A 21,611-nucleotide genomic window follows, 5' to 3' on the forward strand; every position below is an offset into this window, starting at 1 on the left:
GTGAACAAAGGCTTCATTTACTGTTGATCTGGATTTCTGGAACATAAACCATTTATTCCCATGGCAATCTGGCCAAACAAATAGATTTAACAACAAATGAACAATAGTTTCTGTGTCTGTGTGTGTGTCTGTGTGCGTGTGTGTGTGTGTGTGTGTGTGTAAGCTAATTTACCAAATGGTTGCCATGTTCCTTTAAATACTAAATACTACTAAATATTAATAGAGGGTAATCCAAATTCAGGAAAACAGGATTATACAAAATCAGTCAGAATTGATGACCTGAGCAGTGAAAATCCTTATTACCTTTATTTAAACTTTACTTAATCTTTACTTGAGCGCTAGCATTCTCCACTTGCCTATCCATTCCACAGTCACAGTTCCTTTGGACTTCCCCCTAGTAACTATCTTAATAACTATCGTTGTTGTAGGTGCTTGGTTAATTTTCAACCATAGGTTTGCTTTGCTGGGTAGATATCCATTATTTAATGCCTAAAAGACATCTCATTGCAAGTCAGTTTACAGAAAAATTACGTCAGTTTAAGAAAAGTCTTTCTCTGACCTGTCTTTGAAGAAACGGCGGAACCCAAATGCCACAAGTTTGAAAACAGACTCCAGCACAAAGATAATGGTAAAAATGTAGTTGCAGATCTTCAATGCTTCATCCAGAACCTTTGGAGCAGACAGAAATACTAAGAGTGAACAAATATGTTGAAACATCTCCTAAATCATTATGTATCATAGCTGGTGCTAATTCAACGAACACAGATTGAGGAATGTGCCTGCTTGTTAACCCAATGGCTATGAACATTGCTGTTGGTGCTGTGTTTGGCGCCCAAACATTACATTGTTGGTCATTTTGTTTTTGGTGCTTTGGTTCTTTGGGCATTCAGGCACTTGCAGCACATGTGGTACCATGAGGGTCATAATGGATCCTGGGTACAACATGTGGCATGTTTGTGACTGCAGCCAGCCAACTGTGCATTGTCCTTGTACCCTGTGTCATGTTGTGTGATGTTAAATAGGCTTGGTGATTGGCCACAGTGGGAAATCCCCTACCTACAGCACACATTCAGTAATTTAACACTTCTCATGTGTACAGTGCTTCTGAAATGATTGAAATATCCAGAAAATTATGGTACACCTTATTACAAAATGTACAGACAAACACACACACACACACACACACACGCACACACACACACACACACACACACACACACACACAAATTTTGAGATCCTCAAAGTCATTTTCAAATGGCAAATATAATATAGACAAATAAAGAAAATTGCAGCATAGGACACATAGAAACTTTCTTTCCTCTCATTTCATCTGGCTTCTCTCCCTCTGTCTCTCCCTCCCTCCCTCCCTCCATCTCTCTCTCTCTCACACACACACACACACACACACATCTCCCTCTCCCCCCATCTCTCTCTCTCTCCCTCTCTCTCTCTCTCTCTCTCTCTCTCTCACACACACACACGCACACACGCACACACACACACACAGTGTGTTTTCAATTTGGGGGAATAAGTCATTCTCCATGGATCAGTTTGTTTACAGGATGTCTGATGCTAACTGAGATGATGGAAAAGGATGATGAGGTATCCTAATTGATTGAATAAACTTAAGGAGACAAAGCCAGTCATTTGTTAGCATTTCCATCATCTGGTGGGTGGACCTCTGCCTCCATCCGTCCCTGCTCTACCGACACAAAGTAATTAAAGCTGAGAAGGGTCCTAATGCTTCAGTGGGAATAAATTGACTCTGTGGACTGGTCAACTGCAGGGCTGAGGGGAGAATACAGAGAGGTGGGGGGGGGGGGGGGGGGGGGGGGGGGGGGGTGCCTAACAATCATCGGTACAGACAGCAGTCGCGCTGGGCTGTTAATTGAAATAGCCTGGTATTTTTAGCTTGAGGTGAAGCTTAAGACCTCAATTTGTGCAGCTTAAAGGGACTATGCCCATGGAAACAATGCCCTTTTAAGGGGCTTTCAGTTAACCCTTTACAAAATATTTTACAAAGAGTTACTACTTAAAACCGTTAAATTAATATTTCTTGCTTCCCCTTAATAGCACCAAAATTATACTTTTGCTAGATGTACCGGCATTATGAAATTAATTGAAACCAAAAATTTCAAGGAAAGCAATAATCCCACATTCTGGAAGGCAATTTGTTTCTGTTACATACAGTAATATGAATTACACTGCCTGATGACTCAATGAAATGACAGGAGACACCATCATTCTGACCTAATAATTTTCAAGGTGTGAATTACTGTTGTATGCTTAGGATTTCGGATGATAATATGCATATTTTTGTCATGTCATGTATATGTCTCATATTAGTCAGCAGATAAAGCTCAGGGCTAAGTAGATTTAGCTGTTGACATTGAGCCTGAAACCTGAAATATACAGTGCATCACATCCACACATGGAAATGCAACTGATAAATACATCTCATTTACCTCTGAAGAACTCACTAGAAATTCATTAGAGATATATGCACTCTTGATAGACTGGAGTACAATCATAGCAACAATGCATAACAACTATTTTCACAAAACGTTTACAAGTAATAGCACACCCACAACAGAAAGGCCACACAAAATCTCTATTCAAAAATGTATAAGCATAATATTAAGAACATAAATGCAAAAACACTTTTTTTCCATTGCAAACAGGTGGATGATTCTGCATTAGCTCTGAAAATAAGACATAACCTAAACCAAACTTCATCACTGTGTTGGACATTTCATTTAAACAATAACATGATTAGGGCAGGGGACTTTTTTAAGGACCAATAATCTTGACCTACCTTAGGTTGCTGGTAGTGTTCCATGGACATTGTGATGACATTGAGGCCGATGACGATGGTGATGAAGAGGTCCAAATAGTGGCTCGTGCACATTTTGTGGATGAGCAGGCGAGTGGAGGAGTAGTCAGAGTAGTATGGCTTGCTCTGTGCTTCTATAGTGAAGGGGGAATGGCGGGCAGTGGGGTACAGCATGAGATGGCAATAAACAAAGGGCCTCATATTGGGTAAGGTCACTCACATCAGTGCATTTACAATTCAAGAGAAATAAAGCAGACAATCGCAGTGGAAGGTGTGTTAACAGGAGTTAATATTACTTTTCAGAGAACATTTTGGAAGCAAAGAAAGAGAGTAAGACAGGGTTACAGCTCTTGCTGGCACAGTCTGTCCTTAGCATGAGTCACTGACTGAATCACAGGGGTGCTTAAGCTCCACCGTGCCTCAAAATCCTCCACGTCGGTTTGTCAGCAGCAATGCCGCCAGTTCCCACATCCCTTTCCTTCACAATTATTCAAATAAGCTGTCAAGATACAGAAGATGCTGACAAATCAGTCAAATCTTATCCGCAAGGAATTTCAGATTATACTTGTCAGTGTTTATGTTTGTAAATGGCATAGAGGACTGAGGGCAATGTGTTTAACCATTCTTTCTCTCTTTCCAGAAGCAATGTTAAAAAAAAACAGGGAGACAAGATAATTTGCAACAACAAAACAATTGCACCAAACAAGATTATCACCAAAATATATTTGGCTGTAAATGGATTACTTGACTGGGAACCAAGACTCCCTTAGTTATCCACAGCTGTCTTTCTGTGACTACAGGGATGGCAGTGCAGAAGGGGTAGTTTAGTACTCACACACAGCACACAAGCTAAAATAGTGGCAACAGTTACACACTCTACTATCTGATGGTTTACACATACTGTTGAAGTTTCTTCTAGCAAACACAATATTCCTAGAACTGCCATTAGACCCAACATATATGGTGCCCTTATGTCATCTATGTGTCTGGATGTCTGCCTGTCTTTTACATTAGACGGAGTAGTACTGTACTACACGTCTTACTTTATGAATTAGTGTATTTGTAGCTGGGTACATGCATGTGTAAATTACTGTTACATGTATACATGTGCATGGTTTCAACAGGGTATGGGTTCTCAGGACAGGATGCCAGAGCACTCCTGCACTTCATTATCTCAAGACTCTTCAAATGCACATGGCTGGCATTCAGTTTAATTGGAGCCATGTTTAATTGGCCTTGTTTCTGAATGTGCTGACATCACATTCACTGCTTTTCATAACTAGCAAGTTATGAATCTCAGATGTCCATGCTTGGCATGGAGCTGGATATTTTTTCTAAACAGCTATAGATGTTTGTGCTCCTTAACGTGTTTGGTGGCACAGTGGCACAGTTGGTTGTGGTTACTGAGTGGGATCCTTGAGACCCAATAAGATCTACACTACTCTACAACACAAAGCATTTTTGTTCTGATGCTGAGTTCAGCCATCTGGAATACCACTCGAGTTTTTCTACTGTGTCCAGTGCTACCACTTCTGCTCTGCCATGTACATTTTCCACTCTGAATAAATACATGTGTCTGTATTAGTTGTAGTGTTATTATTAAGAAAATAAATCAGCAAAGGAATAACTTCTGCAAAGGTGTTTTACTGATTGTAGCCTTTGGGTACTGCACTGTTTAGTGGGGTGAACGTGAAGTGGAATTTTTAGTTTGGCTCACACATCAAGTATCCACTTTTACCCAGTAAAAACTGGAACAAGCAAGACTGAGGAGTGTGAAGAGCCAAATTACCCCTCAGCTATTCCAAAGCCTTCAGCCCTTACTCCTGCAAAAGGACAGAAAGAGGGGAAAGAAAAAATAGGGAAGAGGGAGGAAGAGGGATAGACAGAGAGAGAGACAGACAGATAGAGAGAGAGAGAGAGAGAGAGAAAGAGAGAGAGAGAGAGAGAGAGACAGACAGAAAGAGAGAGAGAGAGAGAGAGAGAGAGAGAGAGGGGGGGGGGGTGGCAGTCTTTTGCACAGGGAAAATTGATTGAATGTTGGGTTCCTACTGGCAGTGGTACTAGTCTGATGTCATGCCATATCAATTCTTCAAGAGAACGTCCACTTCACATCAAGCCAAATTCACTTTAAAAGAATTTCAGGGCAGTGAAAATGGATGGAGTCCATTTTCATCCAATAAAAAGGAAGAGTGAGGCAGTGCATCAGAGTACTGAAATGTGCTCTAAATCGTTGGAGAAGCACATTTGGAGAAGCACATTTTTTAATTCATACCAATCCAATGTCCCACAGGACTAAAACCATACCATGGCTTTATTACAACCTTCTAGTGTTACCAAAATACCACAACTGTTCATGGAGTTGAATAGACCAAGTGCAATACCCAATGGGCTATATCTTTCAATGTGTGATTTCAAACAAGCAGATACTGTAGGAATACCCATGCTTTCTTCTTCATGCAACCTGTTGGGACATACAGAATTATAATGCAAAATAACAGGCTATGGATCTCCTTATAAATTCAATACATTATTGGCCATTAATAAGCGACAATATCTTATCATTTTCAGCACTACTTTGATAGGTTTACTTTGTTAAACTTAACTTTGTTAAAATGATTAGCATGTGAAAAGGTTTGACAACATACACAAATAGTTGAGTGGAGAGATCAATGGCCTGTTGTTGAACTATACATGTATATAGGGAAATACAGAAAAATATGTTCCATTAATTCCTGTTAGACTAGCAAGATCATTGCAGTGTGCACTCTGATGTGACATGCATTTGATCTGAATGCAAATGCAAAGGTCATACACTTATTTTGGCATAGGACATATTAATAGTTGAGCAGCTAATAGACATTACATTAGCACAGAAGGTTGTAGAACATTGAACCATATGTTCTTTACCATGGAGTTATTTCCTCCTGTTTATCGAGTTCCCTGTCTTTCACTGCTAGGAGAATAGAACGGTTCTATGTATATGTGACAACAATTGCAGTTGCAGACTTACAAAAGCATATTGAACTAGGAGTTTGATAATGTTATTTTCTCTGGACGATGTTTTTTTAACTGTGCAACCTACACAGATATTGAAAATGTTATTTTGCCACAGAGGAACGAATACTATCTTGAGTAAAGTTAAAGTTTACTGGCATTTGGCAGACATTTTTACCCATAGGGTCACAGACTTGCAACTGCCACAGCATATATTTTATATATTTTAAATGCATAGACGTGCTGACTCTTTGAGCCATGTCCATCTGTTGTCTGAAAGCATACACATAACACATATAGCGTCATGTTCTTCAAACATCTGTGCCACTTAGATGGAGTAAAGATATCTCAACAGTTATCTTAACACTCAACACTGCTCATGCTCTGTCTTTCTGCTATTTGTCAACATGATATTTTTAAGAAAATGTAACATGATAACAGCATATTTATTCACTTTTCACCAGTATTCACTGATGTAAATGTCTTTGAGACTGTACTTTGAGAAGGTACTGTGGATGGTAAATAAAAAACAAATGTCAACATGGTGAAAGGACAGAGATGGTAAAAACAACCACATAGCACGACAGTGCTCCATTTGACATGTCAGGTGTAATATCACCATAAAGCAATATTGTTTGTTGTCCAAGTGCCATGTGCTGACCATTTTAAATACTGGTGCTAATACTGGTGCTGGCACATGCTACAAATGTGTGAACCTATGTTGTGTGTGTGCGTTTAAAACACTGGGAACATACTGTATCTATCCTTGCAATGGAACTATCACAGGTAATACAGGTAATGATACTGGTATAGTTACATTGTAAAACGCTTTGCTGATGATCAGATCATTGACAATGATATTTGTCTGAACTTCGCTCTTAATTATTCTCCATAGTGAGGAATCATGTGTGGAGCTCCTGCATTCATGGCAGAAGCTTGGGAAAGGGATGCCTTTGCTGTTGCCTCTCTGCAGCTGGCCTATGTAGGTATAAAAAGCTCCAGAACATCCTTGTGATAGTGTTGGATCAGCATGCACCATTCTTTAGTTATGCTGGCATAGGCCAAGATTGCCAAGGACATCTCATGGGTCACTTTATACAACCTCTCCTTCCTCCTTTCTCTGTTATTCATAACTTACTGTATAATGCTAGAACTATTTTATATCATTACATTGTCTATATGTACACAACAAGAACATCTATAAAAATACCTAATTAGAATCCTCTCTTACTTTAGAATCCTCTCTTACTCTCAATTGCAAGGTGTTGCTTCCTCCTACTTCCTGCTGCCCATTCACAATCGTGTCCAAAGTTGTACTACTCATTGCTTACAAGGTATCACACAGACACAAACATTTGGAGTTCCAGCCTAACTACCAACTTCTCCTCTAATATGATCACAATCATTCATTTGTATGCTGCCATTAATTCCTCACTTTCTACACTCCTATTTCCATACATTAATAATATCTGCCTTGGCTGAGAGGAAAACATGACATTTTTGCATTCTAAAAACTGTTGAGAATGGATGGTAGAAAGTTAACAAAATGTGATGCATTTATATTAATTAAGCCTATGATATGGTATGGTTTAATATGGTATGGCACAGCAAGTTGATAGCCAGTACATACATTTCCTTATTGCAAGGTGGCTGCCAATCAGGTAGCACTCTCATCAAAATCGGATTAAATTGACCCTTGATCAATATTTGATATAACTGAGTTTTCTCCAGCCACCCTGCAAAAAGGAGCTAGTGCAATGGTACAGACAAATTAGCACCCCATAGTGGATACAAAAAAAAAATGTTGGCACTCACAGTTGAGAGTCTACAGTCTTTTTACTGAGATATTTTGGAACCATTAAATGGTTGATGAAAAATGCATTGTCTGTTTTTGTGCCAAACAGAATTAAAAAATGACTGGTTTCTGTGGGCTGACATACATTAAATAGCAGAAAATGGAAAAAGTAAGTATGCGGTTGTTTAGCCACCACTGTCCAAGACCAATTGTTTGACTTAAAGGGGTCAGTGTATGCTGGTCACCACACACTTAGTCCATATTTGAGATGAAACGACAAATGTGCTGAATATCCTAATTGCTCTGCAAACCTGTCAAATAAATGCAATGTTGGGAAGCGACAACACATAAAATACAGAAGAACACAAAACTGAGCTGAGAAGAGCTGGGAGGAGGAGCATCTGGGCGAAATGATGAATTCAGACAGAGAGAGGGAAAACTAAAGAGAATTATGACATTTCAAACAAAGACAAGAAATAGCATACAAATATAAAGAATGGGTACAAAACCTGTGACAGATGTACACCTGACCAGAAAATGAACACACACACATACTTTCTCTCTCTCTCTCTCTCTCTCTCTCTCTCTCTCTCTCTCTCTCTCTCTCTCTCACACACACACACACACACACAAACACACACACACACACACACACACACAGAAACACACAGGCAAGCACATATGCAGGCACACACACAGAGACAATATCTACATAATGCCACACACACAACAGGCCAAGTAGACATAACACACTTCTTTCTGAGTCAGAGTTGATCGTAATGAGTTGCTTGAAATGAATGGCAAAGGCAGGTGACTGTGGAGCTCGAAGTGACATATGGCTCTGCAACATCAAAATAACAAAACCGTTCTGATATTCTGTTCAATCCACTGGAAGTCATCGAGGCTTTTATGTTAACTATACACATTAAGGAAACTATACCGTATAAACTGCTTTTTCCATGGCAAAACAACAAAGTTCTTTAAAATGCTTAATTAACCCTTTGGTTAACTATGCAACAAATCAGAGTCTTACATTATTGTTTTTTTATTATGAACAGAAGTATCTATATTTGAGAATTGACACTACGAGCAAGGTGTAGGCATGAAGCATAGGCATAAATAAATCAATTGACACTGACTTAATTTCTGACATGACATAACTATGTGTTTTTGTGTGAGTACGATTCGCCCAAAAACAGAACTAAGGCATTCAAAAACCTTTCCTCTTTACATACATAGTACACACTTAAAAATGCTTCCGGACTAAACCTCTGCATTGATTCCAATGAAATTCAATCTGTAACAATATTCAGACCGGAAGTCAAATAGACAACTGAAAAACACCTGAAACCTGAAGCAACTGCACAAATCAGGAGTCTCGCAAACACATCAGAGATCAGGGAGGTTTCCATGGCGATAACTGGGCTTTGGATTAACTTCCTGTACACGGACCTTCTAGTTTAAACTGTGCTGATGGGTTTTACCATCTGGACACACGAGGCACACATTGCGATGACTGCTTCTTGTGAAAGCTCACTTTACAAGGCTAACAGTCTCTTGTTCAAATGCATAAACACAATTAGCCATTCATATATGTTCTCCCATTTAAAGTATCCATATTTAAAGGTTCGCATAAATTATAGGCTACAAACAATTTTGTCAAATGCATGTCTATTTCATGAAGTCTGAACTGAAGACATAATTGGTAGAGACTACTGGATCAGGCATAACCTTGTGCAAGTAAAGTAAATCTTTATGTAAAGAATTAGGTATTAACATAAACATGCTCTTCAGGCAGTCTTAACCATTGCAGCCTAGCTCCATTATCAGCAGCAATTATATACATTAAAATGATAGAAATTGCGTGCAGGCTGCTACAAACTAAAACGTCTAAAACTTTAATAAGACTTGATGTAGAACCTGAAAAAATGCCTAAAGAAATATTTTGAGCAGAAAGGTGTAAAATGATACTATTGTCTATATCAGTGAGAAAAACTGTGTTTCTGAAAAGTTGAAGCCATCTGCTCTTTTCCTTTCCAGAGATGTCACTTTGGTGAAGTTACATAAAGAACACTTGCAGGAGGAGGAGGAGGAGGAGGAGGAGGGGATGTTCCTGAATGTCAGATTACATAAGCAACCACACTATCTTTGAATGCAAAATGCAGAGGTTATTCAGTGCTCTACAATTTCATTCCCTTAATCTGTCAATCTCATTCCCACTGACTGTCTGGTGAGACACACACTAATTAGCTGACATTACTACAGGACTGTCTAATGCAGTATGATGATGGCAGAACACCTAGCAATATTGCCATATTGCACTTTGAAATTCAAACTTTCATTAGCATTTTGTCCAATTATTGTTTTTTGTCATCTATAATTGATATGTATGTGTTAGCAAAAAAGCAGTATTACTTAATGTGCTGTATGTGTCAAATATGTATAGTTTATCTTATGCAACATGATACATTTAGGCTACTGTAAATTCATGATGCCACTCTTCAAGCCTACCAACCAAGTTGAAACACCTCTCCTTTGTATATCTGAGCAGGTAAAAGTAGACTTATTGATAATGTTTAAGTTGGCAATACCTTGGTTTGTTGATAATGGTAATCACTGTGTGAATGAATGACCACCAATGAATCCATCACCAACATAAAAATATCTTTTTGTTTTGGGTGACAGAACAAGTACAAATCCAATTATGCTACACGGGAATCACAGACTGATAAACAGACAATGGATTACAGATTACAGTCATGTGGTGAAAGAGTCAAACAAGAGTCATCTGAGAGTGTCACCTATACACTTAAACTGACCTTAAAGAGGTTCACTGGAGATTGAGAGTGGTGCTTGTGGACGCGAGAATGATTAGTGGAGCACCAGACAGACAACGCACACCACAGAGAAACGTCTCTCACTTTGAGCTATAGATGAACATCTGATGAAGTGAGTCGGAGGAACCACTCAGAATGATGTGCCATCCCTTCCCATGAGTGTTTTCCCAACATCCAGTTGTTTTCACCCCACACGACCCCATGGTGAAGAACACACAAACATGCCAAACATACTCAATACCTTTCGCTTTGACGTCCAAGCCCGACCGACTGAAACCCGTCAGCATTACATCTAGAAGAACGAAACCACCATCAAATATTGATGAGAGGTACTGAGAATGTACGTAACAGGAGTTTATGAAAATACCCCCTGGATTCGTATTTCCAGTCAATCTGAGTCCAGATTTTATTTCCCCCTATATCTTATACCACAACCTCCACAATATTGATGTCTCCTTTTGACCAAGGAAAGATACCTCACTCAATTCCCTGCACTCAATTGTGAAAGCTAAAATTACTCTGAAAGCAAGGAAAAATATGCTAATCTCCACTGATGTGTGATTTGTGTATGCTGAGGCGAAAAAATACCTAACAACCAAATGTTTTGCTGAGACAGACCAACCTCTGTGTGACGAGACCATGGGATTCTCCACAAAAAAGTTTAAAAAATAAGTCTGATGACAGGAAAAGAGATGTATTTAAAAAGAATACAATGTAGCCTTGGTTAAAGAGTGAGATGAAAAATAGTATTAGACAAGTTGATTACCAAAAAAGCTCTGGTTTAAATACAAATTTCATGGGTAATGTAATACATACACCCTTAACACTGATGATGAGGTTCTTGGAAAATCGGAGAGTACATTTAGGATTCCACCGTGGGGGAAAAACAACATTTGTATTTTTAAAAAACAAGCACACATTCATTGCCAGTCAAAAGATATTGAACACCCTATATTAAGGACTTAATTGAGCTTCATACAGTTCATACACAAATTGCCCTGTGCATGACCTGAAATGTCATTAAGGAATTGGAATCTGTGGATTTAAGTTCTACAGTACAATCATGTTTTGTTCTAAGTACTAGTCTTAATCCGGGACAATAGTGAGTAATGGCTTGGATGTTGATCAAGTAGATTCCAATTTTGTAATTCTTGTAAAATATGGATTTCCTCATCGACAGATATTTAGAAAGTGGAAAGTCAATTATAGGTCTGAATCTTTTAAATTATCATTGCTTACTTCATAAATTATCTATGTCATCAATGCAAACATCCACTACCCATAGATGTAGAAGTTACTGGGTAGAAAGCTAATATCCTCAAGCATATACCCAAGTACTGTCAGAATCATTTGAAGAACAATGAAGGCAGAGAAGTTGAAAGTAATAACATGACCTGCTTAAATGTTTTTGACAACAGAACTTGAGTATTTAATACATTTCTTTAATTAAGAACCATTATGCACCTTTCTTGGTTCATATGTAATGCTAAATGTACTCAAAGTAATATAAAACAGAAGAGTTCCAAGTGTTCAGAGACTTTTAACTGGCAATGTATATTTCTCTGTCATTCACTGTCAACTACCATTATTAGTTTAAGACACACATTCAGTGGAGAATGAGAGCAGTCTGTTTAAAAATGCTGCCGTTCTTATTAATGAATTGGCCGTTAGGAGAATAAACTCCGTTATTATTGTAGGGGACAGTGGATTGACATAGTAAAAATGTAACAGGTCAGCGAGCCTTCACATTGTAAGCAGGCAGTAGCATTGCTAAAACAGAGCATCTACAGTACTGTAAACTTTAGCCTATCTCTATAGACAGACTACCCTGCATGCAAGAGAGGACGAGAAAGGGACTTAGTGTCACCTGTTCCTCCTCCTGTCTGCCTCATGAAGCAAACTATCATGCAAGCCATGGGGCATGCTCTAGGAACATTCCCAGGCATTCAGCGAGGGTCTAGCGCAAGCTAAGGGGCCAAGCCCCACACTCCAACTGTAGCGTAACACTGTCGCCGGGCGAGGGGACAAGGGGCTATTCAAACTCAGCATTAGCAAGGAATTTAGCGCAGTACTTAATCAAGGAAACGGAGGGCAGGTTTCAAGCAGGACTCAGAAAGAAGTGGAAAGACTACCGACCAGCCAGCTCCTTCTCCTTACTCCGTCTCTTTTTCTCCATCCGCTTCAGACGCTTCTCCTCGCGGATCTTCGCCTCCTCAGCTTCCTGGTGCCGCCGGCACTTATGGAAGTTCTCCACTACCACCCCCACAAACATGTTCAGCACAAAGAAGGACACAATCAGCAGGAACGAGATGAAGTAGAGCAGCATCCAGGGGTTGTAGTTCATTACGGGCTGTAGGCATGGACACACACACACACACACACACACACACACACACACACACACACACAAGCATATACACATGCATGCACACACATATAAGGAGAGGGAGAGAGAAAAAAGATAGGGTCTATGTATTTTCGTACATGGTACATTTCTTGGGACACTAAATAATACATGATAATACAATAATACATTCTCTCATCATTACAGAATATCCATATAGGAATCAAATTTCCTGTTTCAAAATATTTCTCATAAATGGAATTCAACGTTTCTTTTGATCATTCGAGTACACACTGTAGGTGCCAATTTCATTGATTTCCTGCTTCTAATGATTAGAACTATACCACAATATCTCATGGTATTCTTGGTGTACAATATCAATGAGTAGTACTATTCACCACTGTTCTCAGCCTCAACTCATGTCAACTCACAGTCTTGAATGCAAACGCTGAAAAAGTAAAACTTGCAAAATACTATAGCAAAATAAAACATTGTAAGGACGCTATTTTAAAATATTTTTGGGGGGCTATTATGCCTTTAATCTGACAGGACTATTGAAAGAGTGACAGGAAGTGAGTGGGAGAGAGAGGGGGTGGGATAGGGAAATGACCCAGGCCGGACTCTAACCTGGGTCCCCGTTGGCACATGGACCTGAATATGGTACCAGTAACCAGTTGTGCCACAGCACCGCCTGTAAGGCCACTATCAGAGGTACTTGAAATATGAATTTGAATTCACATTTAAGAATAATAATTTGCCACTTCAAAGGAAGAGTTAGTGTGTACTGTATGTGTGCAGTATAGTGTGTTGTGGATGTGTGCAGTATAGTGTGTTGTGTATGTGTGCAGTATAGTGTGTTGTGTATGTGTGCAGTATAGTGTGTTGTGTATGTGTGCAGTATAGTGTGTTGTGTATGTGTGCAGTATAGTGTGTTGTGTATGTGTGCAGTATAGTGTGTTGTGGATGTGTGCAGTATAGTGTGTTGTGGATGTGTGCAGTATAGTGTGTTGTGTATGTGTGCAGTATAGTGTGTTGTGTATGTGTGCAGTATAGTGTGTTGTGTATGTGTGCAGTATAGTGTGTTGTGGATGTGTGCAGTATAGTGTGTTGTGGATGTGGATGGACAGTAAGGAGCTTATGTGTGAGCAGATAAACTGAAAGCCGTTTGCTCAGGGCTGTAGAAAAACACACGGCCTTCCCATTTCTGCGCCCTGTACATTTCATGACCCTCAATTTGTACCCAAAATTTGCATGGACAGAGCCATGACTGGAAGAGGTTTCTACTGCTAAGAAACAGGTAAGTCTGTACTAACATAGCAATTAAATCAATTGCATCACTACATAGTTTAATATGGTTTATTTGTGACAGATTATTTACATTTTGTTGTTCATATTTCTTTTTACTTTTACTGTAATTTGAGTATTCATCTCCTGATTGAGTCAAAGAGGTGGCAATTTTTCTGTGCATTTAACCTGGATGTTTAGATGTATGGTGTGGCGTTACTGTATACAATTTACCTGTTGATCCACCCCTACAGCATCCAGTCCATCATACATAATATCCACCCAGCCATCCTTGGAAGCCAGGACGAAGAGAGACATCAAGGCCTGTAAGGGAGAGACCATGTTAGGACAGACAAAGACATTCCAATCAATCAAACACACTACCACTGATGGAAATGAACACATTGTGCTTGGAGCTGAAATTCTACATTTCTTCTTCTATTTATCATTGTCTATTTCAGATCTTACCTGTCCAAGGTTGTCAAAGTTGTACTTGTGTCGGACCCACTTGTAGTCGGCATTGAGGCAGTCCGATTTGTTGGTAATGTTCCTTGTGTCCTCACCATGACACACAAAGAATTTTCCCTTGAATAGCTGTGGAGTGATTAAATCAGTACAGTTCATGGAAGTCACTGTCATGTTTTCAGTTACAATACAGGTCACCTGCTTTGCTCTTTCAGGCGACTGAGCTGAGCCTTTTTCTTCAAATTGTGTTTCAGATGAGTAAGTCTTGGATTCCCCCAAGGTCTCATGGGCTTCGGGGAGTTGTGAAAAATAAGGTATGATTTATTGCAGGGCATACTGTACATCATCATAGTATAAGCTCAGGACTCCCCAATGCAAATAACTCTCTTGAGACTCAAGTATTCCTGTAGTAGTGCTACTCCTTGTTAGAATCCTATTCTATAGACTGAAATATTTGGGCTTGGCTAATAGATAAAAGGTCAACAGGGGAATTCATTTGTAATGGGTAAATCCATTTACATAAAAAATATACTTGTTTTAAGTGTTCATCACAACATAGAGTTGATAAATTAGTGATGAAAGGGAATTTATTGAGATGTGAAAATCATCCAGAGCAGGTGAACTCTATGCCTTTCAGCTGTCTAGCAGCTAGAGTCAACACACCAAATCTTGCTCCTAATTTGTTTTAATGACTCCCTTGTAACATGTCGGGGTCCAAGCCCTTCCTCGGGCCTTTCCATGTCTGGGAAAGGGCTTGGACCCCGACATGTTATTGAGATGCCAGTTCATTCAGGGATGCATTTCAGAAATATTGTAAAGATATAAAAAGCAAGTGAAGTCATATACAGTGTCAGATCTTGCAATCATTTCAACCAGCTGAGACAAGCTGAGACTTTCATGAACAGTTTTGGTTTTGGGACCCAGCACTCAAAACATAACACTGACACCATTTAAAGTCTAAATGCAGGCCTATGCACTGCTGAAAATACCTTAGGTCATAGGTCACCAATATCCACCCACCCTTGGCGGATCATTTTCAAGTCATAAATTGACACCTTTACTGTTAAAAGTGTGTCTTGTCAGTGATGAGGAGCTGGATACAAATGTATCAGGAGGAAATATTGAACTGTATCTCACCTGAACACCCAGGATTCCAAAGATGATGAAGAAGGCACAGCAGATAACTACAATATTCCCAATGGGCTTAAGAGATGACATTAGCGTCTCCACCACCAATTTGAGGCCCGGAGCTCGGCTGATCACTCTGGACATGGAGAAAGAGCATTGTATAGAGACTGGACATTTCACTTGGACTGACTGAGGCTGATGCCAGAGAAATTCACTAGTACATAGTATTACGCAATGTACGCAGTGGAAACCTTGTATACATTAAGAGGAAAGTATACTTAAGTCTATTACACAAGATGGAATATATGGTGGAACGTAAACAAAGTATAAGTATATATACTCTTTTGATCCTGTGAGGGAAATTTGGTCTCTGCATTTATCCAAACACACAAATCCGTAAATGAAACACACTCAGCACACAGTGAGCACACAGTGAGGTGAAGCACACACTAATCCCGGCACAGTGAGCTGCCTGCAACAACAGCGGCGCTTGGGGAGCAGTGAGGGGTTAGGTGCCTTGCTCAAGGGCACTTCAGCCGTACCTACTGGTCGGGGTTCGAACCGGCAACCTTCCGGTTACAAGTCCGAAGCGCTAACCAGTAGGCCACGGCTGCAAAAAAAGTAAACTTTACTATACTGAGTGAACAGGAGGAAAACTGTACAATTAATTACAGTTAAACTGTACAATGTTAGCTATGAATGAAATTTATGCTGCATGATGGACAGTTCTTCACCCTGGATTGGTGTAGATTTAGAGGCTCTGTCTCTGGATAATTAGCAAGCTAATTACAGGGAAATAGACCGTTGTAATTAACCCTGTAAACCCACTGAGCCGCTGTGTAGTTGGACCATGTTTCTCTCACATAAATGGATTCTCCTCCTCATTGCCGAACTCATTATTTTTGACATATCCAGCAGTCTGACCAGTTTTCAGTTTGTATATCATCCCAACTTTTGGCATCTTGTATGCCATGATACTGGGTTATGTCATTGTGTTATGTCAAAGGTGACTATGGCTGGATCAGAAGGAGGAGGAAACGACAGAGACAAGACAGAGAGAGACTGTGAGATTAAGCAAAATCCTTTCAGGCAAGTCCCTCCACTCGGCGGCCATATGGCAACGCATTTTGGGCACTCGTCGGGCATCCATCTCGGCAGAAATGCGCGTGCGCAAGGCTTCACGACACCAATCTTGCTCCAGCGGCGAGATCACAACACATGATGATTGGCACAATGTCTTCACAACACACCTCATGATTGGCTCAATGTATTCACATGTCGAGGAAGGGGTATGATTGGTGGGCAGCCGTGGCGGGCAGCCGTGGCCCACTGGTTAGCACTCTGGACTTGTAACCGGAGGGTTGCTGGTTCGAGCCCCGACCAGTGGGCCGCGGCTGAAGTGCCCTTGAGCAAGGCACCTAACCCCTCACTGCTCCCTGAGCGCCGCCGTTGAAGCAGGCAGCTCACTGCTCCGGGATTAGTGTGTGCTTCACCTCACTGTGTGTTCACTGTGTGCTGAGTGTGTTTTACTAATTCACGGATTGGGATAAATGCAGAGACCAAATTTCCCTCACAGGATCAAAAGAGTATATATACTTATATATACTTAATACTGATATATGTAGTAACGGCCATATTGGCGTTACAAACTAGCCCCATGCATTTCTATGGAGGATTTTTTGAGTGCTGTGTCTCCTCATTAGAAAGTCTCTGGATTAAGGGACACAATGGCCACTGTGTCATACCGCTACACGAGCAGGCACACTGCACCGCATCTGCCGCTGTACACACTCTTTATTTGCTCATTTGCTTATTTGCACAGTGTAGACAACTAGCACAAGTGAAGTTCACCAGGTTTGCAGGCTTGCCTCCCTCCAACAGCACACTGGCCAACAGAAGAGATGATACTTCTGAGATGACTCCGTCTCTCTATAACATCTGTTAAGGACTGGGAGGAGGTTACACTGTGAGTCCATGTTTTAGCCAATAGGGGGCAGTAATACTGAGGGATTGTTGTCTATTTTCTCTTAATGTGCTGTGTGTGGTGTTCATGATGGGATGCCTTCTTGTGTGTTCTACATGACAACACTTATTACAAATACCTTTGTGTACGTGTCTGACTGTCAGTGTAATTAAGAGAGAGAGAGAGAGAGAGAGAGAGAGAGAGAGAGAGAGGAGTCTTTATTATTTCTTTAAAATGGTTGTAAATACAAGTAAATACAAAAGGTATAAACGCTTACTGTCATATGCTGTGGGAACAATTTTCTTCACCATAAAACGTGCATTACATGTTTAAAAGGTTCATCATAGGAGGCATAGAAATACTGCTCCCTAGTCTGCATTTAGAAGGCTGCCAACTTATTCAGAGTGACTCACAAAATGTGGTCATGCTCACATGCCATACTCTGTATTTCTCAGGGAATTCCAATATACACAAATCTTTCTTTCTGACTGCAGAGGCTGCAGTTTTACCAGGTTAAAACTATCCATACAATCCTAATCAGAATCTGCTGTATAATAATCTGTTTACCCCTTCACACTGAGACATACAATTTCCAGGATCTACCAGTGAACAGCACCACACACTTTTTTTCTTTTTTTTCATCATGCACCATGAACTGGCAAGGAGTGATCCCTAGTGAGCAGTTGGTTTATTTAAGTAGCTGGTTTATTTAGGTGTAAAGCTGCCTAGCTACCAACACAAAGGATTTCATATTTAATCATGTGTGTCCTTTGTAACCAAACCTTTCAATGCTTGTGGTGTCAATATTGTCAATTTGGCTTTTTTTTTTTCTGGAGAGATCGCCAACTAGCATCTGAAAGTCCAGTAGTTTGTTCATGAAAAATAATTCATCACTGGTACTAAAAATACATTTTAATTGAAAGAGTGTTATGTCCATTCACTTTGCTTCTGTTGATTGCTATAGGTACACTGGTTACACTGACCATAAGTTTCTCCTTAGCATGCATGAACATCGTCATGCAATAAATGATCTTGTTGTGCACCCTCTGCACGTTGAAAAATTACCATAAAGGTGTACCAACACATGGGAAATTGACGGCAAGTAATTTTTACATCTTGTTGTTTGAACTTGGCCTTGTATCTAGCTGAAACAGTTGTTACGACTTAACAACACATACAAGTTGGGAAATGTTTATGACATATTATGAGCAGCAGTCTTTATTAAACTGTCTTGAAAATTGGCCTATGGTTCCCACTGCAGACCTAGCATGGCTAACGTTACATTACTTCAGTTATGTCAGAAAGATATCCATAGATTCAAAGGTCCTGGTCCCGGTCATGTGCCAAACATTGTTAAAACAAAAATGGCACCTCTGTCCAACAGTAGTAACAAGCTACAACCCAATGTTCACAAAACTAGCCATTCAGCTCCGCAAATAACACTGGCCTGCTGTGTGCAGCTACTGTGTATTAGAGATACTGAAAACATATTCAATAACTCAAAGAATTTGGATAACTTTAAGTACATCTATATGCACAATGGTAATGTACGAGTAAAATATATTTAGACCCTCAGCTGCCAAAATGCTCACCACTGCTCTGGGGCACAAAGGCAAGCATGAAGGAACATTAATAAGTAAATACATCAATTATACAATAGCAGGAAATCATGCCATTTGATAGATTGCATACTATTTTGTAAGTTTTACACTTTTACCAGCTTCTGAAACCACAGCTCAACCTGGGGGGTCAGTGAGGTGATAAATGGAGTCTTAACATACTCTCTCTTTCCTTCATAAACTCTATACATCATTCTGTCAGCACATCCACATAATCACACACACTGTGTTCCCTGTTCTTGCAAAACAACATGATTAACATTTCTATTGAGGGGTATACAGCACTTTCATAAACACACACACACACACACACACACACACACACACACACACACACACACACAAGGTACTTGGACAGCTTTGGGGTCAAGTCCACAGCACATAACGAGGCCACACATAAGTGATATAGCAACAGATGCATGAGAGACAGCGTGAGAGAGCGAGAGAGAGAGAGAGAGAGAGAGAGAGAGAGAGCGAGAGAGAGAGATGTATGCCACAGCATCCTGTGGGCTCTGGAGGATGAGGCTGTCAGTGGCATAAATGCACGTTCACAACCCACCTCTGCAGCACCTCCTTTGCTAAAGAACTTGGCTGTAGCTGCCTGGCAGCTTTATAGCTCTACATCTGTCCCTTTATGTATCTCAGTTGAACAGAATGGCCATTTTTCGGCCAACGTACCCAATGATGTATATGGTGTCACGCAGATTGTTGAATCTCCAAAAGTAGGAGAGGTTGTGCCATTTGGTTTTCTCCGCGGTCGAGCGGTCGACTCTTAAAGCTGGAGGCAGTCTAACACCAGAGGAGAAAGGGAGCCAATACTGACTCATGTTTAATTCACAGTGCTTTGCTTCTCCTAGGGCGGTGCTCCTTGCCAGGGATGCGGTGAACTAAAACAATGGCCCTGACACACAAGGGGCTGAACCATCAAGCACTGGCGGGATGGCAGCTACTGTGACTGAAGCTCCTTATCTGTACACCACACTGAGCCAGTGCAATGCAGTCTTTCTGATAGACACATCTGGATATTTTGCATTCTGATGAGACTATCTGATATAATAATTTTGCACTGATGAAATAATCGAAAATTTACTAACATGCTTAATAATATTTATAAAATATTTTGATATGAATACAATATAATATCTTTAACTTTTAGTTTATACTCTGATCTAGGGTTGCAACAAAAACTGCATCACTGCCATTACTGGAGTATTGGGATATTTAGCCTTCACTGCCATCATAACAGCTTTTCCCCACTTATCTGTATGTGCTGCCATTACCATCATAACAGCTTTTCCCCACTTATGCCACTTGTGCTGCCATTCATACCACACATGTTTGTGGCCTTGTCTACATGATGCCCAATGACATCAGCGGACAGCAGATATGATCCCAACATCGGGGCTCTCTTGCCCCACCTGTAGGCAGGTATTTGGCTCACACATCAGCCTGCACAGCCACATGAGGTGGCACCAACACCAACTGTGTTGGAACAGGTTATCTGGACCTCACAAACCTACAGTAGGGGATATTCCATAGCAATTCAACACAAAAGGATTGGATTCGTCACCATGTCACCATGTGCTCATTTTTGGCCAAACAGACCCCTATGTCTTAATGACTATCATATGAAAATGTCAGACTGATATTTGATTTCGTTGCTGAGATATGCCTTTTCAATTATGGATAGAAAATTGTACTTTCCTATCCACCATTGATGTCTTATTATCTTATAACCAATCAGCACACATCAGTGGTGATTTTTGTCTATACATTTTTCACTTTCACTCAGCCATGTTGTGGCCTTTTAGTGATGGTGTGCAGACAGTGTTACTGTGAGGGACGGACAGCTTACCTGAGAGGACGGAGAGTCCTTAGCAACCTCAAGACCCGCAACATCCCTAAGATCTTGGTCCCACTGTTGGAGATCAGGGTCACAAGTATGTCAATAACGGAGATCATCACCAGCAATCCATCCAGAATGTTCCACGTGCTCTTCAGGTAGGTTTTCTCTCCAAAGCACCAGCCCAATGCAACGACCTAAAGACAGAAAAAACAAGGCAGATGCCTACTATCATAATGGTTGATTAGCATTCAACAGATCTAGAAACAAACCTTTAATGTTTAATAATTCATATGAAGCACCTACAAAAAGATTTTTATAAATCTTGTGTATTTTGGAAGGAAATCTGTTCCAGAAATACATTTCAGATCCGGCAGAAATATTTTAGAGGAACAGAGAACAATACAAGCTTAATGATGTTTCTACTTGTCCCAAATACATCAACCACAAATGATCAAACCTCAATGGAACAAAGGCATGTCATGTGGATGGGAAGCCAGACACTC

At 40.3% G+C, this 21,611-nt stretch overlaps 1 protein-coding gene across 14 annotated transcripts in view; it reads right to left on the bottom strand.

Moving 5' to 3' along the window:
• The window catches only part of cacna1g (calcium channel, voltage-dependent, T type, alpha 1G subunit), a 155,896-nt gene that overhangs the window by 18,192 nt on the left and 116,093 nt on the right, over nucleotides 1–21,611 (bottom strand). For 10 of the 14 annotated variants that reach the window (XM_042082569.1, XM_042082570.1, XM_042082576.1 and 7 more), the window contains 7 exons: nucleotides 21,118–21,302; nucleotides 15,690–15,816; nucleotides 14,556–14,681; nucleotides 14,322–14,411; nucleotides 12,596–12,809; nucleotides 2,816–2,967; nucleotides 560–669 (listed from right to left, as the gene is read on the bottom strand). In XM_042082569.1, the coding sequence (XP_041938503.1) occupies nucleotides 560–669; nucleotides 2,816–2,967; nucleotides 12,596–12,809; nucleotides 14,322–14,411; nucleotides 14,556–14,681; nucleotides 15,690–15,816; nucleotides 21,118–21,302 (1,004 nt within the window). The remainder of the gene's footprint in view (nucleotides 1–559; nucleotides 670–2,815; nucleotides 2,968–12,595; nucleotides 12,810–14,321; nucleotides 14,412–14,555; nucleotides 14,682–15,689; nucleotides 15,817–21,117; nucleotides 21,303–21,611) is intronic. The other 4 variants (XM_042082577.1, XM_042082567.1, XM_042082571.1 and 1 more) reach the window with 2 other exon arrangements.

The sequence above is a fragment of the Alosa sapidissima genome, chromosome 24 (genome assembly GCF_018492685.1).
Source record: "Alosa sapidissima isolate fAloSap1 chromosome 24, fAloSap1.pri, whole genome shotgun sequence".
Taxonomy (NCBI): Eukaryota; Metazoa; Chordata; class Actinopteri; order Clupeiformes; family Clupeidae; genus Alosa; species Alosa sapidissima.